This window comes from Nerophis lumbriciformis, linkage group LG18, assembly GCF_033978685.3.
Source record: "Nerophis lumbriciformis linkage group LG18, RoL_Nlum_v2.1, whole genome shotgun sequence".
Taxonomy (NCBI): Eukaryota; Metazoa; Chordata; class Actinopteri; order Syngnathiformes; family Syngnathidae; genus Nerophis; species Nerophis lumbriciformis.
In genome coordinates, this window is record NC_084565.2 from 7590379 (window position 1) to 7613050 (window position 22672).

General features: G+C 41.5%; 1 protein-coding gene across 1 annotated transcript in view; it reads left to right on the forward strand.

The window, feature by feature from the left end:
• The window catches only part of oca2 (oculocutaneous albinism II), a 185120-nt gene that overhangs the window by 82195 nt on the left and 80253 nt on the right, over positions 1-22672 (forward strand). The window contains exons 13-15 of the mRNA XM_061977567.1: positions 2264-2388; positions 2804-2942; positions 17204-17336. Coding sequence (XP_061833551.1) covers positions 2264-2388; positions 2804-2942; positions 17204-17336 — 397 coding nt within the window. The remainder of the gene's footprint in view (positions 1-2263; positions 2389-2803; positions 2943-17203; positions 17337-22672) is intronic.

A 22672-nucleotide genomic window follows, 5' to 3' on the forward strand; every position in this document is an offset into this window, starting at 1 on the left:
GTGAAAAGCCAGAAACTAAACAAAACATGACTTAAAACAAAACATGATTACACAGATATGACAATTGTCCTGTTGGAACACCCAACTGCGCCCAAGACCCAACCTCTGGGCTGATTATTTTAGGTTGTCCTGAAGAATTTGGAGGTAATCCTCCTTTTTCATCGTCCCATTTACTCTCTGTAAAGCACCAGTTCCATTAGCATCAAAACAGGCCCAGAGCATAATACTACCACAACCATGCTTGGCGGTATGTATGGTGTTCCTGGGATTAAAGGCCTCACCTTTTCTCCTCCAAACATATTGCTGGGTATTGTGGCCAAACAGCTCAATTTTTGTTTCATCTGACCACGGAACTTTCGTCCAGAAGTTCTTATGTTTGTCTATGTGATGTCAGATATACAAACCTCGTTTCCATATGAGTTGGGAAATTGTGTTAGATGTAAATATAAACGGAATACAATGATTTGCAAATCATTTTCAACCCATATTGAGTTGAATATGCTACAAAGACAACATATTTGATGTTGAAACTGATACTTTTTTTTTTGTTGTTGTTGCAAATAATCATTAATTTTAGAATTTGATGGCAGCAACACGTGACAAAGAAGTTGGGAAAGGTGGCAATAAATACTGATAAAGTTGAGGAATGCTCATCAAACACTTATTTGGAACATCCCACAGGTGAACAGGCAAATTGGGAACAGGTGGGTGCCATGATTGGGTATAAAAGTAGATTCCATGAAATGCTCAGTCATTCACAAACAAGGATGGGGCGAGGGTCACCACTTTGTCAACAAATGCGTGAGCAAATTGTTGAACAGTTTAAGAAAAACCTTTCTCAACCAGCTATTGCAAGGAATTTAGGGATTTCAGCATCTACGGTCCGTAATATCATCAAAGGGTTCAGAGAATCTGGAGAAATCACTGCACGTAAGCAGCTAAGCCCGTGACCTTCGATCCCTCAGGCTGTACTGCATCAACAAGCGACATCAGTTTGTAAAGGATATCACCACATGGGCTCAGGAACACTTCAGAAACCCACTGTCAGTAACTACAGTTGGTCGCTACATCTGTAAGTGCAAGTTAAAACTCTCCTATGCAAGGCGAAAACCATTTATCAACAACACCCAGAAACGCCGTCGGCTTCGCTGGGCCTGAGCTCATCTAAGATGGACTGATACAAAGTGGAAAAGTGTTCTGTGGTCTGACGAGTCCACATTTTAAATTGTTTTTGGAAACTGTGGACGTCGTGTCCTCCGGACCAAAGAGGTAAAGAACCATCCGGATTGTTCTAGGCGCAAAGTGTAAAAGACAGCATGTGTGATGGTATGGGGGTGTATTAGTGCCCAAGACATGGGTAACTTACACATCTGTGAAGGCACCATTAATGCTGAAAGGTACAAACAGGTTTTGGAGCAACATATGTTGCCATCCAAGCAACGTTACCATGGACGCCCCTGCTTATTTCAGCAAGACAATGCCAAGCCACATGTTACATCAACGTGGCTTCATAGTAAAAAAGTGAGGGTACTAGACTGGCCTGCCTGTAGTCCAGACCTGTCTCCCATTGAAAATGTGTGGCGCATTATGAAGCCTAAAATAGCACAACGGAGACCCCCGGACTGTTGAACAACTTAAGCTGTACATCAAGCAAGAATGGGAAAGAATTCCACCTGAGAAGCTTCAAAAATGTGTCTCCTCAGTTCCCAAACGTTTACTGAGTGTTGTTAAAAGGAAAGGCCATGTAACACAGTGGTGAACATGCCCTTTCCCAACTACTTTGGCACGTGTTGCAGCCATGAAATTCTAAGTTAATTATTATTTGCAAAAAAAAAATGACGTTTATGAGTTTGAACATCAAATATGTTGTCTTTGTAGTGCATTCAACTGAATATGGGTTGAAAAGGATTTGCAAATCATTGTATTCAGTTTATATTTACATCTAACACAATTTCCCAACTCATATGGAAACGGGGTTTGTACATAATCTCCGGTGGCACACGAGATACAGTCTGGTGTACCGTGGGAGTGGTTGAAAACACTGATCTACATCAACAATATGATTTGTCCGAGTGGCTGGACGGACAGATTTGGGGGAAAAAAAACACATTTAAAATCGATATTTGATTCTTTCTAATCGATTAAAAATCGTTACAAATTAGAATTGCGATTAATCTGACAATTATTTTTTTGACACCCCTAATGGAAATATAGTCAGCGTGTTACTTCTTGACTCATTGCGTTACTTCCTACCTCCCCGCAGGCTTACCGCCTCTCCAAAGGCCGCGTGTGGCCCATGATCATCATCCTCTGCCTGATCGCCGCCATCCTCTCAGCCTTCCTGGACAATGTGACCACCATGATGCTTTTCACACCTGTCACCATCAGGTGTGGGATCTTCTTCATCACCCTGTTCTGCCCCTCCTTTTCTAACTCGAGCCCTTTTCAATGCCCCGCTAAAAACAACACCAATATCTTATGCATTGTGTTTGTCAGACCCGCTATTGTTCTCTCCCAGAGACAATGTGTTCCTCCAATTCCACAGCGTTATATAGCCTGCTGCAATCCCTCACTTTGACTGTGTATTATATGAACTCACTTTTTCTAGGGCACAGATAACAAAAGGTGTGTCTTGTCTTGTCTGCAGGCGGCACAGTACAGATGCTAATAGACCCATGCCTTTTTTTGCCCCCATATATATGTTTTGGGGCCGATTTGTCATTACATTTTGTTGTTGTTGTATTTCTCCTGCAGCCACTGCGACTTAATCTGTGCTAAAGGGCTTTTCTGTGTGATGATGCAGGTTATGCGAGGTGCTCAATCTGGACCCCAGACATGTCCTGATTGCAGAAGTAATCTTCACCAACATCGGAGGCGCCGCCACAGCTGTCGGCGACCCACCAAATGTGATTATCGTGTCAAATCAGGCCCTGCGCAGAGAAGTAAGCACTCTCACTCTGCGCTCTAAAGCGAGGTGTCAGTTTCACACAGGTACCTGCATCCGTCTTCAGTCTTCACTCATTACTTTCATTGATTTGCTTGTCTGTTGACCTGGAACAGGCTCTTCTTTCTTTTCTCACAGAGCTCTTTTGTATAATTTAGTTACGAACATCCATACTTGCCAACCCTCCCGGATTTTCCGGGAGACTCCCGAAATTCAGCGCCTCTCCCGAAAACCTCCCGGGACAAATTTTCTCCCGAAAATCTCCCGAAATTCAGGCGGACTCAGGTCCTTGAGGACCTGAGTCCGCTAACACAATATAAACAGCATGCCTGCCCAAACACGTTATAACTGTAGAATGATGGAGGGCGAGTTCTTGGTTTCTTATGTGGGTTTATTGTTAGGCAGTTTCATTAACGTCCTCCCAGCGCGGCAACAACACACAACAACAGTCACGTTTTTGTATACCGTAAAGCAGTTCGTCTGCCGTAAACAGCAATGTTGTGACACTCTTAAACAGGACAATACTGCCATCTAGTGCATTTGATGAAAGCACTTTTGTGCGTGCCACACATCAATGCATCATCAGAGAGGGTGTTCAGCATGGTTCGAAAAATAGTGACAGAAAATAGAACAAGGATGGACAATTCAACCCTTAACTCAACAATGAGTAGATGAGTGTTATGTGTGTGTATATGTGTAAATAAATGAACACTGAAATTCAAGTATTTATTGTATATATATATATATATATATATATATATATATATATATATATATATAGCTAGAATTCACTGAACGTCAAGTATTTCATATATATATATATATATATATATATATATATATAGCTAGAATTCACTGAACGTCAAGTATTTCTTATATATATATATATATATATATATATATATATATATATATATATATGTATATGTGTATATGAAATACTTGACTTGGTGAATTCTAGCTGTAAATATACCCCTCCCCTTTTAGCCACGCCCCCATCCCACCCCGACCACGCCCACCCCCTCCCCCCACCTCCCGAAATCGGAGGTCTCAAGGTTGGCAAGTATGGTTAATAATGAGGTAAGCTAAAAAAATATTTGCATGCGAAATACGCATGTTTGTTTTAAATATTAACCAATTATTGCTTTGCGAAATATAAATGGTTTTTTTCTAAAAATAAAAAGCCACGTGAAAATATATTATGAAATTACAGAAATTCAAAGAGTCGCATTATTGATTCCAGTTAACAATTTATTTGAAATAAATTTGCATCCATCCATCCAGCCATTTTCTACCGCTTATTCCCTTCGGGGTCGCGGGGGGCGCTGAAGCCTATCTCAGCTACAATCGGGCGGAAGGCGGGGTACACCCTGGACAAGTCGCCCCCTCATCGCAGATACATTTGCATATAATACTATTTTGTAATATTAAGTTCTTATGTAGTCTCTTGAAACAATATTGTCAGTGGTGTAACAATCTTGAAGGTAAATATTTTCACACTTGTTTCATGCAATATGCCAGTGTCCTCACATTATTATTATTTCCTATCTTCAAATATTAGTAAACAATACTAAACATGTTTAATTATTTTCATAAATTTATATCCTATTTTGGCGAAAATAATGAAATGTTTACATTTGGTATTTTGAGTGACGTGTCGACAGCCTGTATTCACGTCCGCTTTCCCACAATATAAACAGCATGCCTGCCCAAACACGTTATAACTGTAGAATGATGGAGGGCGAGTTCTTGGTTTCTTATGTGGGTTTATTGTTAGGCAGTTTCATTAACGTCCTCCCAGCGCGGTAACAACACACAACAACAGCAGTCATGTTTTATTCTACCGTAAAGCAGTTCGTCTGCCGTAAACAGCAATGTTGTTGTAATATATTGAGTTGGAGGCAATAACCAGGCGAGGTGATGAAGTGCGTCTCTTTACTGTAGACTTCAGAACAGACTCACACACTTGACGTCAGGTGCGCAACACCACGTAAATCGTTGGCCAACCAAAAAGTAACCCCTGTACGCTATAGCCAACATTCACCAGGAGATGGCAACAGACAAACATAGATCACTCTATTACATTTCTCCCCTTGTAGAAATGTAGAAGTTACTGAAAATAAATAAACAACCCAACCAAAAAATGCAACAGCTCAATTAAAAAACTGTACTTAAGCCACTTCTTTTTTTTTTTTTTTAGTACTGAACTCTTAACCCTCATTTGTAAACAATAACATGCTTATTATACAAACAGTATTTGTACACCTTTAACACAGATTTGTATACTGTCTTCAGAGATTCAGTTTTTTTGGTGGTACTTGAAACCTTTCTGGGTACCTGCGAAAGGGTGTTCAGCATGGTTAGAAAAATAGTGACAGAGAATAGAACAAGGATGGACAATTCAACCCTTAACTCAATGAGTAGATGAGTGTTATGTGTGTGTATATGTGTAAATAAATGAACACTGAAAGTCAAGTATTTCATATATATATATATATATATATATATATATATATATATATATGAAATACTTGACTTGGTGAATTCTAGCTGTAAATATACTCCTCCCCTTTTAGCCACCCCAACCATGCCCCCGACCCCCACCTCCCGAAATCGGAGGTCTCAAGGTTGGCAAGTATGCGAACATTTGATATTTTTCAAATGTTGCACAGTACACTACATTATTGTCCAGGGTTGAAAAGTTGAACTAAGCAACTATTTCAATCTGTTCCCCTAAAATAGATGAATTTTCCATTGAAAAGGTGCAACTGCTAATTGAAATATAAGTAGGGATAAGTGTTGGACGTTTATGGCAAAAGTAATAATCACAAATATTTTGATTGATAATGTAATCATAATTAATTAAACCATAATTCGTCAATTTGAAAACATGAGTATTTGTTGTACCACCAAAACTTTATAGTTAAAAAATCCTGGATGTTAATTAGTAATGAATAAACCACAACAAGTAAAATAATAACAGCAAAAACAATATTTAAATAACAATAGCAATATAAAAAAACAATACAAATGTAGTTTTTCCATTTTGTTTTTAACTCTGTTTTTTACCTTTTAGACTTATTTTTAGAGATGTCCGATAATATCGGCCTGGTAAAATGTAATATCGGAAATTATCGGTATCGGTTTCAACCTCCCGATTTTCCCGGGAGACTTCAGTGCCCCTCCCGTAAATCTCCCGGGGCAACCATTCTCCCGTATTTCTCCCGATTTCCACCCGGACAACATTATTGGGGGCGTGCCTTAAAGGCGTGCCTCTACAACCTGTCGTCACGTCCGCTTTTCCTCCATACAAACAGCGTGCCAGCCCAGTCACATAATATATGCGGCTTTTACACACACACAAGTGAATGCACTGCATACTTGATCAACAGCCATACAGGTCACACTGAGGGTGGCCGTATAAACAACTTTAACACTGTTGCAAATATGCGCCACACTGTGAACCCACGCCAAACAAGAATGACAAACACATTTCGGGAGAACATCCGCACCGTAACACAACATAAACACAACAGAACAAATACCCAGAACCCCTTGCAGCACTAACTCTTCCGGGACTCTACAATATACACCCCCGCTACCACCAAATGACCCCGCCCACCTCAAACACCCAAGAGTGTGTGCTTTTTGTGTCAAATAAAATGTAATCAAATGTTTGTTAATTAAATGCACAAATCCTCACATTTATTGGTGCAATACATCTTTGGACAATTTTGACCAGTGTTTTAGGTCAAAGCGTAATTGTGTAAATGTATCAATAGGTTCAATATGCTTGTGCAAGTTACTTTTTTTTAAAACCTTTATTTTGTCAGCGCAGTCACACTGGATGTGGCACACCGTGTTATTATTGTGAAGGTGGGGGGGGGGGTAGTGTGCTGTGCTTTTGTTCTCAGCCTGACGAGTAAGAGGCTGTTAAAAAAAAAAAAGAGAGCGACTCATGTTGCGACCGCTGTTTGTACAAACCCCGTTCCATATGAGTTGGGAAATTGTGTTAGATGTAAATATAAACGGAATGCAATGATTTGCAAATGCTTTTCAAGCCATATTCAGTTGAATATGCTACAAAGACAACATATTTGATGTTCAAACTGATAAAAAAAAATTTTTTTTGCAAATAATCATTAACTTTAGAATTTGATGGCAGCAACACGTGACAAAGAAGTTGGGAAAGGTGGCAATAAATACTGATAAAGTTGAGGAATGCTCATCAAACACTTATTTGGAACATCCCACAGGTGAACAGGCAAATTGGGGACAGGTGGGTGCCATGATTGGGTATAAAAGTAGATTCCATGAAATGCTCAGTCATTCACAAACAAGGATGGGGCGAGGGTCACCACTTTGTTAACAAATGTGTGAGCAAATTGTTGCATTCACTTGTGTGTGTGTGAAAAGCCGTAGATATTATGTGATTGGGCCGGCACGCAAAGGCAGTGCCTTTAAGGTTTATTGGCGCTCTGTACTTCTCCCTACGTCCGTGTACCACTCCGTACAGCGGCGTTTTAAAAAGTCATAAATTTTACTTTGTTTTTTTACTAGGCTGAGATGTACACTTGATAAATAGACTGTGGTGGTCGGCGCAGCTGTCATAAATCTCCATAATTAAAGATGTGGCAAGAAAACTTCTTCCCATGCAAGATCCACCAATAAATTTGTGTTTCTACTTCTTCTGGTTGAACCACTTCTGTTTACCAGCTGGCTGTGTTCTTGCAGACACACTCCTAATCTCGTAGGACTTGACGTTAGAGTGCTGTCATGTCTGTGTGATCATGTTTTGTTTTTGGACTTTTTGTGCACTTTTGTTTTGTTTTGTCACCATAGCAACCATTAGTTTTAAAATAAATATTGTCTTCACCTTCACGCCATGTCTGGTCCAAATGTTCATTTGCACCACGGGAGAACAAACCACGCCCTGACAGATCCACGCCTAGACCAAGACCAAGACCCACGCCTAGACCAAGACCAAGACCCACGCCAAGACCAAGACAAAGACCCACGCCAAGACCAAGACCCGCCATGCCAAGACCAAGACCAAGACCCACACCAAGACCAAGACGCGCCACGCCGAGCTTCGCCGCCTGACGCGCCACGCCGAGCTTCGCTGCCTGCATCATCTGCTGCTTCCACGCCTGCCACGATGACGACGCGCCTGCCTCCCAGTCGGCCACGGATATGGCCGCTACCTGGTCGCCCGCCACACCAAGTGCGCCCACCTCCCAGTCGGCCACGAATGTGGCCATTCCCTGGGCGCCCGCCTCGCCTGCTGCAGCGGCGTTCCACTCGCCGCCGCCACCTAACTCTGCCTCGGTGGATTCGGGGACACGTGGTCAGGCGACACTTGGCGTCGTGGAGCTGCGACTGTCAGGACTTGGACTATGGCGTGGTTTGTTCTCCCGTGGTGCAAATGAACATTTGGACCAGACATGGCGTGAAGGTGAAGACATTATTTATTTTACACTAACAAAGGAACAAAAAGCGCGCTCAAGGCGGAAGTACAAACTTGACTAACGAAACAAAAAGACTTGCACGTGGGCAAAAAACTATGTACATGCACAAAAGTCGCTAACTGTGGCATGAATCGAAAAAACTTACTTGACATGGCATGAAGTGCGCAGAGGTAAACAGAGTGAGAAGCAGAAAGTCAGGGGTATGAAGAGCATAAATGTGGGATGTCGTCAGAACGACAAACTGAAAACAATGAACTTAAATACTATAGACATGATTAACAAAAACAGGTGCGTTACTCAAAACGTGAAACAGGTGCGTGACATGACAGGTGAAAACTAATGGTTGCTATGGTGACAAAACAAAACAAAAGTGCACAAAAAGTCCAAAAACAAAACATGATCACACAGACATGACAAGTGCATGCTGTTTCCATCAACACGTGTCCTAATAGTTTTGTACTTCCAGTCTACAAAACAATCAAATGGCCTTTAGAATACTGACAGAATGGTCCACTGAAGTCGAGAAGAGACTTTCCAGAAAAGGCCATTCTTCTCTCTTCCACTTCTCAGGAGGCGTCACCAAACGGCACCTCGCCCACCGAGCAGCTTGGCTTGGCATCTGCTCGCCGCGCCTGACATTTTGGCCTTTTGCGCCGCTCTGTTGATTCCAGCGATCCGAGCACGCGCGGCCCCCGCCGTTCCGTTTGTCTTGGCGGCGCTCCCCCCCTGCTGACAGAAGCTCGGGGACCCTCGTTCGGTCATTGCCGGCCCCTGATAAGGACAGCTTGTGTGTGCATGCATGGTTCGCTCGCCTGTTTGTTTGCTCGTTTGTGTCATGGGGATTTTTTGGGGTGGAATCCAGAGATAGAAGCGGCGGCCCAGATGTGATGTGCGTGTGTGCGCGCGCTCTTTCGGCCACTCGGCTACGCCCGGGTGTCCTTGTGTTTAGATTTGAAACAAGAGCAAATTAGCATGCTGAATTCAAAACCTGCATCCACACGCCAGGGTCGGTTCACAGCAAACACAACCAACGTCTAGCTGCTTCCCTTTCAGCCTGGGACTATTACATTTCCAGACACCTCTTGTCATGCCACTTTATAAATGTCTTCATTATTGGGATACATTCCACGTATACACTTTGGAATTGTTCCTATTCTACAAAGAAATGTCAAGATAAGGCTATGGTCTGCATTTTTGGGGGAATTTTGCCTTGTCGTTATGCGAGACAAGAACACACATAATGTAGTAACAGACACCTTCATAACAATATGTAATATGTACAATATACACACTGCAAGTGTATATATATATGTGTATATATATATATATATATATATATATATATATATATATATATATATATATATATATATGTATGTGTATATATATATATGTGTATATATATATATATATATATATGTGTATATATATATATATATATATATATATATATATATATATATATATATATATATATAATGTAGTAACAGACACCTTCATAACAATATGTAATATGTACAATATACACACTGCAAGTATATGTATATAATGTAGTAACATACACCTTCATAACAATATGTAATATGTACACTTGGCGCCACGACCAGGTGCTGAAGGCAGTAGCAGACACCATTGGCACTGGAATCCAGCAGAACAAACATCAGCTCCCAGTCAGGCATAACATCTCCTTCGTCAAGGCAGGGGACAAACCACAGGCTGGATTTAAGGCCCCAACCGGACTGCTAGCCACAGCCCGTGACTGGCAGCTTCAGGTGGATCTCGGCAGACAGCTGAAGTTTCCAGAGCGCATAGCAAGGACATCACTGAGGCCAGACCTTGTCTTAACTTCTGACTCAACGAAGCAAGTTGTGCTGCTGGAACTTACAGTCCCCTGGGAAGACCGGATGGAGGAGGCCCATGAGCGAAAGAAGGCCAAATACCTTGAGCTGGTCGAGACATGCAGAGAGAGCGGCTGGAGGACCCGCTGTGAGCCTATAGAAGTGGGCTGCAGGGGCTTTCTAGGGCAATCTGTGCATCAAGCATTCAGACTTCTTGGAATCTGGAGAGAAAAGCCACCAGAAATATCAGTGAGGCTGCTGAGAAAGCCTCAAGGTGGTTGTGGATCAAGAGGGGAGACAGATGGAGTAGTTCACTGCTTGGACACAAGCCGGGGCCTGATCAGCCCCGGTTGGGTCGCCCAGGCGAGGGTGTATAGAGATCAAAGACCCGAAACACCCAATGAACCTTGGTTCTTTACTGATGATGTGTTCAAGCTGCACCGCAAGGTGTTTCTCAAATCTACAATATACACACTGCAAGTGTATATATATATATATATATATATATATATATATATATATATATATATATATATATATAATGTAGTAACAGACACCTTCATAACAATATGTAATATGTACAATATACCCACTACAAGTATATATATAATGTAGTAACATACACCTTCATAACAATATCTAATATGTACAATATACACACTGCGAGTGTATATATATACATATGTGTGTGTATATATATATATATATATATATATATATATATATTTTTATATATATATATATATATATATATATATATATATATATATAATGTAGTAGCAGACACCATCATAACAATATGTAGTATGTACAATATACACACTGCAAGTATATATATAATGTAGTAACAGACACCTTCATAACAATATGTAATATGTACAATATACCCACTACAAGTATATATATAATGTAGTAACATACACTTTCATAACAATATGTAATATGTACAATATACACACTGCAAGTATATATATAATGTAGTAACATACACCTTCATAACAATATCTAATATGTACAATATACACACTGTGAGTGTATATATATACATATGTGTGTGTGTATATATATATATATATATATATATATATATATATATATATATATATATATATAATGTAGTAGCAGACACCATCATAACAATATGTAGTATGTACAATATACACACTGCAAGTATATATATAATGTAGTAACAGACACCTTCATAACCCTCCATCCATCCATCCATCTTAATTCCGCTTATCCGAGATCGGGTCGCGGGGGCAGCAGCCTAAGCAGGGAAGCCCAGACTTCCCTCTCCCCAGCCACTTCGTCCAGCTCTTCCCGGGGGATGCCGAGGCGTTCCCAGGCCAGCCGGGAGACATAGTCTTCCCAACGTGTCCTGGGTCTTCCCCGTGGCCTCCTACTGGTCGGACGTGCCCTAAACACCTCCCTAGGGGGACGTTCGGGTGGCATCCTGACCAGATGCCCGAACCACCTCATCTGGCTCCTCTCCATGTGGAGGAGCAGCGGCTTTACTTTGAGTTCCCCCCGGATGGCAGAGCTTCTCACCCTATCTCTAAGGGAGAGCCCCGCCACCCGGCGGAGGAAACTCATTTGGGCCGCTTGTACCCGTGATCTTGTCCTTTCGGTCATAACCCAAAGCTCATGACCATAGGTGAGGATGGGAACGTAGATCGACCGGTAAATTGAGAGCTTTGCCTTCCGGCTCAGCTCCTTCTTCACCACAACGGATCCATAGAGCGTCCGCATTACTGAAGACGCCGCACCGATCCGCCTGTCGATCTCACGATCCACTCTTCCCTCACTCGTGAACAAGACTCCGAGGTACTTGAACTCCTCCACTTGGGGAAGGGTCTCCTCCGCAACCCGGAGATGGCACTCCACTCTTTTACGGGCGAGAACCCGTAAAAGAGTGGAGGTGCTGATTCTCATCCCAGTCGCTTCACACTCGGCTGCGAACCGATCCAGTGAGAGCTGAAGATCCTGGCCAGATGAAGCCATCAGGACCACATCATCTGCAAAAAGCAGAGACCTAATCCTGCAGCCACCAAACTAGATCCCCTCAACGCCTTGACTGCGCCTAGAAATTATGTCCATAAAAGTTATGACCTTCATAACAATATGTAATTTGTACAATATACACACTGCAAGTATATATACAAACCCTGTTTCCATATGAGTTGGGAAATTGTGTTAGATGTAAATATAAACGGAATACAATGATTTGCAAATCCTTTTCAACCCATATTCAATTGAATGCACTACAAAGACAACATATTTGATGTTCAAACTCATAAACAATTTTATTTTTGCAAGTAATAATTAACTTAGAATTTCATGGCTGCAACACGTGCCAAAGTAGTTGGGAAAGGGCATGTTCACCACTGTGTTACATCACCTTTTCTTTTAACAACACTCTATAAACGATTGGGAACTGAGGAAACTAATTGTTGAAGCTTTGAAAGTGGAATTCTTTCCCATTCTTGTTTTATGTATGGGAGACAGGTCTGGACTGCAGGCGAGCCAGGAAAGTACCCGCACTCTTTTACTATGAAGCCACGCTGTTGTAACACGTGCTGAATGTGTCTTGGCATTGTCTTGCTGAAATAAGCAGGGGCGTCCATGAAAAAGACAGCGCTTAGATGGCAGCATATGTTGTTCCAAAACCTGTACGTACCTTTCAGCATTAATGGTGCCTTCACAGATGTGTAAGTTACCCATGCCTTGGGCACTAATGCACCCCCATACCATCACAGATGCTGGCTTTTGAACTTTGCGTCGATAACAGTCTGGATGGTTCGCTTCCCCTTTGGTCCGGATGACACGATGTTGAATATTTCCAAAAACAATTTGAAATGTGGACTCGTCAGACCACAGAACACTTTTCCACTTTGCATGAGTCCATCTTAGATGATCTCGGGCCCAGAGAAGCGGCGTTTCTGGATGTTGTTGATAAATGGCTTTCGCTTTGCATAGTAGAGCTTTAACTTGCACTTACAGATGTAGCGACCAACTGTATTTAGTTTAAGTGGTTTTCTGAAGTGTTCCTGAGCCCATGTGGTGATATCCTTTAGAGATTGATGTCGGTTTTTGATACAGTGCCGTCTGAGGGATGGAAGGTCACGGTCATTCAATGTTGGTTTCCGGCCATGCCGCTTACGTGGAGTGATTTCTCCAGATTCTCTGAACCTTTTGATGATATTATGGACCGTAGATGTTGAAATCCCTAAATTTCTTGCAATTGCACTTTGAGAAATGTTGTTCTTAAACTGTTTGACTATTTGCTCACGCAGTTGTGGACAAAGGGGTGTCCTCGCCCCATCCTTTCTTGGGAATGACTGAGCATTTTTTGGGAAGCTCTTTTTATACCCAATCATAGCACCCACCTGTTCCCAATTAGCCTGCACACCTGTGGGATGTTCCAAATAAGTGTTTGATGAGCATTCCTCAACTTTATCAGTATTTATTGCCACCTTTCCCAACTTCTTTGTCACGTGTTGCTGGCATCAAATTCTAAAGTTAATGATTATTTGCAAAAAAAAATATGTTTATCAGTTTGAACATCAAATATGTTGTCTTTGTAGCATATTCAACTGAATATGGGTTGAAAAGGATTTGCAAATCATTGTATTCCGTTTATATTTACATCTAACACAATTTCCCAACTCATATGGAAACGGGGTTTGTATAATGTAGTAACATACACCTTCATAACAACATGTAATATGTTCAATATTTACCTTGTTTTGATCAGTTTGATTATATCCAGGACTGATTTATTCCGTGCACTGATTTCTGTTTCCATAGCAAAGCACTTCCGACTTCTGGCAACAAATGTGTGTTCCTACTTCCGGAATCACACGAGTGTGTGTTCTAGTCATGGCAGACTTGGTAACAGACAACAAAGACGACTATTTTTGGACAAAGGCGGATAAGCAAAATACAGACTCTATCCGATTGTAAACAGGAATGTTTCGGTTAAATATTGGAGACTGCAGTAATACAGCATCAATCACAAAATAAACTGTTTTGGAATTTAAATGTCCAGAGAAAGCTAAGGTCTGTTAAAGTACCAGTAGAGTGTAAAAAGAAGTTGCCTCTATATTGAAACTATTATCATATACAGTCGTGGTCAAAAGTTGACATACACTTGTAAAGAACATAATGTCATGGCTGTCTTGAGTTTCCAATCATTTCTACAACTCTTATTTTTTTGTGATGTAGTGATTGGAGCACATACTTGTTGGTCACAAAAAACATTCATGAAGTTTGCTTCTTTTATGAATTTATTATGGGTCTACTGAAAATGTGAGGGTCAAAAGTATACATACAGCAATGTTAATATTTGCTTACATGTCCCTTGGCAAGTTTACCTGCAATAAGGCGCTTTTGGTAGCCTTACACAAGCTTCTGGCAAGCTTCTGGTTGAATTTTTGACCACTCCTCTTGGTGCAGTTCAGCTAAATTTGTTGGTGACCACAGAACTTTCCTCCAGAAGGTCTTATCTTTGTCCATGTGATGTCAGATGAAACAAGAATTAAGCAGTTTGGCCACAATATGTTTGGAGGAGAAAAGGTGAGGCCTTTAATCCTTGGAACACCATACCTACCGTCAAGCATGGTGGTGGTAGTATTATGCTCTGGGCCTGTTTTGCTGCCAACGGTACTGGTGCTTTAAATGGGACAATGAAAAAGGAGGATTACCTCCAAATCCTTCAGGACAACCTAAAATCATCAGCACGGAGGTTGGGTCTTGGGCGCAGTTGGGTGTTCCAAGAGGACAATGACCCCAAACACACGTCAAAAGTGGTAAAGGAATGGCTACATCAGGCTAGAATTACGGTTTTGGAATGGCCTTCCCAAAGTCCTGACTTAAACGTGTGGACAATGCTGAAGAAACAAGTCCATGTCAGAAAACCAACACATTTAGCTGAACTGCAGCAATTTTGTTAAGAGGAGTGGTCAAAAATTCAAGCAGAAGCTTGTGGATGGCTACCAAAAGCGCCTTATTGCAGTGAAACTTGCCAAGGGACATGTAAGCAAATATTAACATTGCTGTATGTATACTTTTGACCCAGCACATTTGCTCACATTTTCAGTAGAGCCATAATAAATTCATAAATGAAGCAAACTTCATGAGTGTTTTTTGTGACCAACAAGTATGTGCTCCAATCACTCTATCACAAAAAAATAAGAGTTGTAGAAAGTATTGGAAACTCAAGACAGCCATGACATTATGTTCTTTACAAGTGTATGTACTAGAGATGCGCGGTTTGTGGACACAACCGCGGAGTCCGCGGATAAACCGCGGGTCGGGCGGGTAAAAATAGATTTTAAATAGATGCGGGCGGGTTGCGGTTGAACCAATTCGGAAATATATATATATAGTTAAATGTTGTTACCCACATACGAAAAACGAGCAGCACTCTTTGAAACAGTCAATTGTTCATCAGGCACCGCGTCCCAGCAACAAGTGGTGCAAGTGAGCGCTCCTTCAGCGCAGCAGGGCGCATTTTAGAGGCCAGGCGCTCTCGCATGAATCCTGGCACTGTAGATGCCATTTTATTCCTGCATAGTGCTAACAAAAAAAAAAGTAAGTAGACCTACGGTTGGATATGTTAAAGGAATTAGTCTACGTTACCTATAGGCTATACCAAATAAGCCCATGTCTAACCTATATTGAGTTCGGTCAGCTAAATAATTTTGATGGTTACGTGTTGTTTGGGCGCACTACAATGCAAAGGAATTAAGGCAATTGCGTTGTTTATTGTGTTTTTTTCTATTGGAGATATACTACTGTGTGTTAATTATTTGGCCTCGCTTTCAAGTGAAGCGCATCTCCGATTGGCGACAATGTAAGGATATTTAGCCTGCTTTGTTTGTCTATTTTCATTATAATTCAAGTTTGATGATAAAGTGCAGTCTGATGGGTTTGATTTCCCCCCTTCAGCTATTTGCCTTGGCTAATAAGTTGCAGGTCATTTATTATTATTATTTATTTTATTTATTTTTGTTTAAATAGAGATGACATACATATGTTATTGTATAATTTAAGTTTGTGCGCGTGATTGACAGCCTAAGGCTTATGAGGCACATTTTTTATTCATTTTTTTATTTCAACTTAAAAACGTATGTGCCTATGCCTACAACATAGGCTATGTGTTTATCTTTATTTTCCTGCCTGTCGTTGACAATGGAGATTGTCTGATATTTTGTCATGGCTGCAGATCAATCAATAAAGGTTCATCTTTGTCGCGAAATTGTTCACTGCTTCACTGTGCACCCCGCCCTCGTCCCTATTTGAGCATTATAACGTTAACAAGTTAATATTCATTGAAATAAATTCAGAAAATTTTTTTTACCTAACGAAAATATAGGCTTAGTCTTTCTAAAACATTTTTTTAACTTCTTAAAAGCCTTGTTCGGCTTGCTGCAACTGCGCACACAAAGTGCGAGGAACGCACTCCTGATCTGAGGGCATTGGCAACAATAGTCAACACTCTCTTAATGGAAATGACAATAATATTATAATAATGATAAATAATATTATCACGCATTAATATCTCTTAGCCACGAATGCGTGGCCAAGAGATGCGTGGCACGCATTGAATGTCTCTGCTGCATTGGATCAGTCTCCTTTCTTGAACAGGCAAAAGCTTTCTAACCTCACTAATGCCTTGCATCGTCTATATTAGATATATAACAACGGGCGGGTGCGGGTGGGTGTGGTTTTGATAAAATGTTGGTTCGGGTGGATGGCGGATGGTTGACGACTTTTGTGATGCGGTTGCGGATGAAATAATTGCCTATCCGCGCATCTCTAGTATGTACACTTTTGATCGCAACTGTATATGAACCCAAATATCATGAATTTTGATACTTTTTAGAAGTACGCTAACTCTTCCTGTCATCATGCGAACACACACACAAACTGTCGCATTTTGTGTCTCACAGGGGATTGACTTTGCCAGCTTCACCGGTTACATGTTCCTGGGGATAATCCTGGTCCTCTTCTGCTCCGTCCCCTTCCTGCGGATGCTCTACTGGAACAAGAAGCTGTACAACAAAGAGTCCATTGAGATAGTCGGTGAGTCGGGATTCCTGCTGTCTTTGGCGCTGTCCGCATCGGATGAGGTCTGTTTTTGTGTACCGTCTAGCATGTGGCTGGTGGAGTACACGCCTGTTAGGCAGCTACGTCCAACAGTGTGAGAGTGTTTTCTCTTCATAACACACAGTCGAGGAACCTCAACAGGGAATCATTGAAACAGAGCTTTCCCCTGTTTGAGAAGCAAAATTGATGGTTGGCGTCAACCCGGGCCATAGTCTGATTGAAGAAAGTCACTGTTGAGAACTGCATCTGTCGCTCGATGCTCCCCCACAATGGACTATCTATAAATCTTTGTGGTTTGACCGGCACTAAGCCACCCACCATCGTCTGGTACAGTCGTGGTCAAACACTTGTAAAGAACATAATAGGGATGTCCCGATCCGATATTTGCCAAAAATTGCGTATCGGCAAGGCATGGGAAAATGCCAATCCAGATCCAGTTTAAAAAAAACCTCCGGTCCGTATTTTCCAACGCACCGATTTAAATAATACATTCCACTTTTCTGCTGCTCCGTAATTTCCGTTCCGCATTTTCCAGCACACCTTCAACACATCCACAGGTCTGTGAATTCTCACGCAGTTGCTTTTAGCTGCTGGCATTACACGACAGGCTCTTCTCACTCTTTCCTGTGTCTCCCTCTCACAGACAGCAAGTGCACCTTCTTATACACGTCACATGCTGTCACGACATACGTCACATACTGTCACGTCATACGTCACATACGTATACGTCCTCCCCGAGCAGAGAGGTAGCAGCATGGCTAACGTTAGCTGTGATGCTAGCGCAGCCGTGGGAGCAACGCTCCCTCTAAGGTGCGCGCCTGTGCAATTGCGCACTGTTTAAGCGTCCTCTGCGCATAGCAAATCTATGCCACGCACAAAATCAAATAAAAAAATAAGCGCATAACAATTTTCGACACACGGACACGACAGAGAAAACAGTTTTCGTCATCATTGTTCAAATATTGTGACGTCTGTCGAGACGCTTATCTCCATTCGGTGCCACACGTCCACACCATCAAAATGCCGAGGCAAAAATTTCCACATCAACACCGTATGAAAAAATTAGTGATTTTTTTAGTTGTGATTTCCTTGTCGGCATGAAAGTTTAAAATTAGCATATATTAATGCAGTATGAAGAAGAATGTTTTAATGTAGACATGCAAGCCTTGAAAGAAAATGTTGAAAATCAAGACTACATTTCCTGCAAATGGGTGCATTTCTACCCTATATTTTAACTTTAGATTTATTCTCATATCAAACTCTTTTGTCTGTCTTTTTGACACTTACATCCGGCGCCCCCCTCCACACCCTGGATTATAAATAATGTAAATAATTCAATGTGATTATCTTGTGTGATGACTGTATTATGATGATAGTATATATCTGATAGTATATATCTGTATCATGACCCCGACTTAAACAAGTTGAAAAACTCATTGGGGTGTTACCATTTAGTGGTCAATTGTACGGAATATGTACTTCACTGTGCAACCTACTAATAAAAGTCTCAATCAATCAATCAAAACACATAGAATCATCATACTGCTGTGATTATATGCATCAAGTGTTCATTCAAGGCTAAGGCAAAATATCGAGATATATATTGTGTATCGCAATATGGCCTTAAAATATCGCAATATTAAAAAAAGGCCATATCGCCCAGCCCTAGTTCAATGATGCCATTTCTGTTTGTCATGTATAATTTTGTCTATTTTGTGTTTATCCTTGAATAAACAGGTCAGTTTCTTGTTACCAACCATTGTGTATTATTCAAACTCCCCTAATTCAGCTGGCTAGTTGTTATCAAGAGTACTAAAACCCTTTTCAACATGATTCTGACAACTAAGTAGGCTAAATAACTTTAAACTGTAATACATGCTCGGATAGGCCAGTATCGGTCAGTATCGGTATCGGTCGGTATCGGATCGGAAATGCAAAAACAATATCGGTATCGGATCGGAAGTGCAAAAACCTGGATCGGGACATCCCTAGAACATAATGTCTTAACTTTCCAATAATTTCTACAACTCTTATTTTTTTGTGATAGAGTGATTGGAGCACATACTTGTTGGTCACAAAAACATTCATGAAGTTTGGTTCTTTTATGAATTTATTATGAGTCTACTGAAAATGTGAGCAAATGTGAGGGTCAAAAGTATACATACAGCAATGTTAATATTTGCTTACATGTCCCTTGGCAAGTTTACCTGCAATGAGGCGCTTTTGGTAGCCATCCACAAGCTTCTGCTTGAATTTTTGACCACTCCTCTTGACAAAATTGGTGCAGTTCAGCTAAATGTGTTGGTTTTCTGACATGGACTTGTTTCTTCAGCATTGTCCACACGTCAGGACTTTGGGAAGGCCATTCTAAAACCTTCATTCTAGCCTGATGTAGCCATTCCTTTACCACTTTTGACGTGTTCGATGTCATTGTCCTGTTGGAACACCCAATTGCGCCCAAGACCTGAAGTTAAAGGGGAACATTATCACAATTTCAGAAGGGTTAAAACCATTAAAAATCAGTTCCCAGTGGCTTATTTTATTTTTCGAAGTTTTTTTCAAAATTTTACCCATCACGCAATATCCCTAAAAAAAGCTTCAAAGTGCCTGATTTTAACCATCGTTATATACACCCGTCCATTTTCCTGTGACGTCACATAGTGATGCCAACACAAACAAACATGGCGGAAAGAACAGCAAGCTATAGCGACATTAGCTCGGATTCAGACTCGGATTTCAGCGGCTTAAGCGATTCAACAGATTACGCATGTATTGAAACGGATGGTTGTAGTGTGGAGGCAGGTAGCGAAAACCAAATTGAAGAAGAAACTGAAGCTATTGAGCCATATCGGTTTGACACGAAAACGACACGACAGCCAGCGACACGGGAGAAAGCGAGGACGAATTTGGCGATCGCCTTCTAACCAACGATTGGTATGTGTTTGTTTGGCATTAAAGGAAACTAACAACTATGAACTAGGTTTACAGCATGTGAAATACATTTGGCAACAACATGCACTTTGAGAGTGCAGACAGCCCAGTTTTCATCAATTAATATATTCTGTAGACATACCCTCATCCGCTCTCTTATCCTGAAAGCTGATCTGTCCAGTTTTGGAGTTGATGTCAGCAGGCCAGGGAAGCTAGGGTCGATATTCTTCTCTTGATCATCTTCGGTGGCATAAGGGACGGTGTGAGCCAAGACATCCAGGGGGTTTAGCTCGCTCGTCTGCGGGAACAAACTGCCGCCATTGCTTGCCGTGCTACCGAGGTCCTTTGTCCCTGAATTGCTCACACACTCCGGCAGATTCAATGGGGGTCTGGCGGCAGATTTCTTTGACTTTATGGTAGGAAATGCATCTGCTTTGAGTGTCGCAGGATATCCGTGGACATTCTTGCCATCTCTGTCGTAGCATAGCTTTCGTCGGTAAAGTGTGCGGAACAAACGTCCAATTTCTTGCCACTTTGGCATCTTTGGGCCACTGGTGCAACTTGAATCCGTCCCTGTTCGTGTTGTTACACCCTCCGACAACACACCGACGAGGCATGATGTCTCCAAGGTACGGAAAACAGTCGAAAAAACGGAAAATAACAGAGCTGATTTGACTCGGTGTTTGAGAAAATGGCGGATTGCTTCCTGATGACGTCATCGCTCCGAGAGCGAATAATAGAAAGGCGTTTAATTCGCCAAAATTCACCCATTTAGAGTTCGGAAATCGGTTAAAAAAATATATGGTCTTTTTTCTGCAACATCAAGGTATATATTGATGCTTACATAGGTCTGCTGATAATGTTCCCCTTTAAAGTTAAAGTGCCAATGATTGTCACACACACACTAGGTGTGGTGAAATTATTCTCTGCATTTGACCCATCACCTTTGATCACCCCCTGGGAGGTGAGGGGAGCAGTGAGCAGCAGCGGTGGCCATGCCTGGGAATCATTTTTGGTGATTTAACCCCCAATTCCAACCCTTGATGCTGAGTGCCAAGCAGGGTGGTAATGGCTCCCATTTTTATAGTCTTTGGTATGACTCGGCCGGGGTTTGAACTTACAACCTACTGATCTCAGGGTGGACACTCTAACCACTAGGCCTCTGAATAGGTTGAAGAAGGTTATCCTTAATAATTTGGAGGTACCGAATTTTTCGGAGTATAAGTCGCACCGGAGTATAAGTCGCACCTGCTGAAAATGCATAATAAAGAAGGAAAAAAACATATATAAGTCGCACTGGAGCCCGGACAAACTATGAAAAAAACTGCGACTTATAGTCCGAAAAATACGGTAAACCTCTCCTCCTCTCAGTGGCCTAGTGGTTAGAGTGAGATCGGTAGGTTGTGAGTTAAAACCCCGGCCGAGTCATACCAAAGACTATAAAAATGGGAGCCATTACCACCCTGCTTGGCACTCAGCATCAAGGGTTGGAATTGGGTGTTAAATCACCAAAAATGATTCCCGGGCGCGGCAACCGCTGCTGCACACTGCTCCCCTCACCTCCCAGAGCGTGAACAAGGGGATGGGTCAAATGCAGAGGACACATTTCACCACACCTAGTGTGTTTGTGATGATCATTAGTACTTTAACTTTAACTTGAACTTTTTCATTGTCCCATTTACTCTCTGTAAAGCACCAGTTCCATTGGCAGCAAAATAGGCCCAGAACATGATACTACCACCACCATGCTTGATGGTAGGCCTGGTGTTCCTGGGATTAAAGGCCTCACCGTTTCTCCTCCAAACATATTGCTGGGTATTGTGGCCAAACTGCTCAATTTTTGTTTCATCTGACATCACATGGACAAAGATAAGACCTTCTGGAGGAAAGTTCCGTGGTCAGTTGAAACAAAAATAGGACAATGAAAAAGGAGGATTACCTCCAAATTCTTCAGGACAACCTAAACTTCTCAGCCCGGAGGTTGGGTCTTGGGAGCAGTTGGGTGTTCCAACAGGACAATGACCCCAAACACACGTCAAAAGTGGTAAAGGAATGGCTAAATCAGACTAGAATGAAGGTTTTAGAATGGCCTTCCCAAAGTTCTGACTTAAAACGTGTGGACAATGCTGAAGAAACAAGTCCATGTACAAACCCCGTTTCCATATGAGTTGGGAAATTGTGTTCGATTTAAATATAAACGGAATACAATGATTTGCAAATTCTTTTCAACCCATATTCAATTGAACATCAAAGATATTTGATGTTCAAACTCATAAACATTTTTTTTTTGCAAATAATAATTAACTTAGAATTTCATGGCTGCAACACGTGCCAAATTAGTTGGGAAAGGGCATGTTCACCACTGTGTTACATCACCTTTT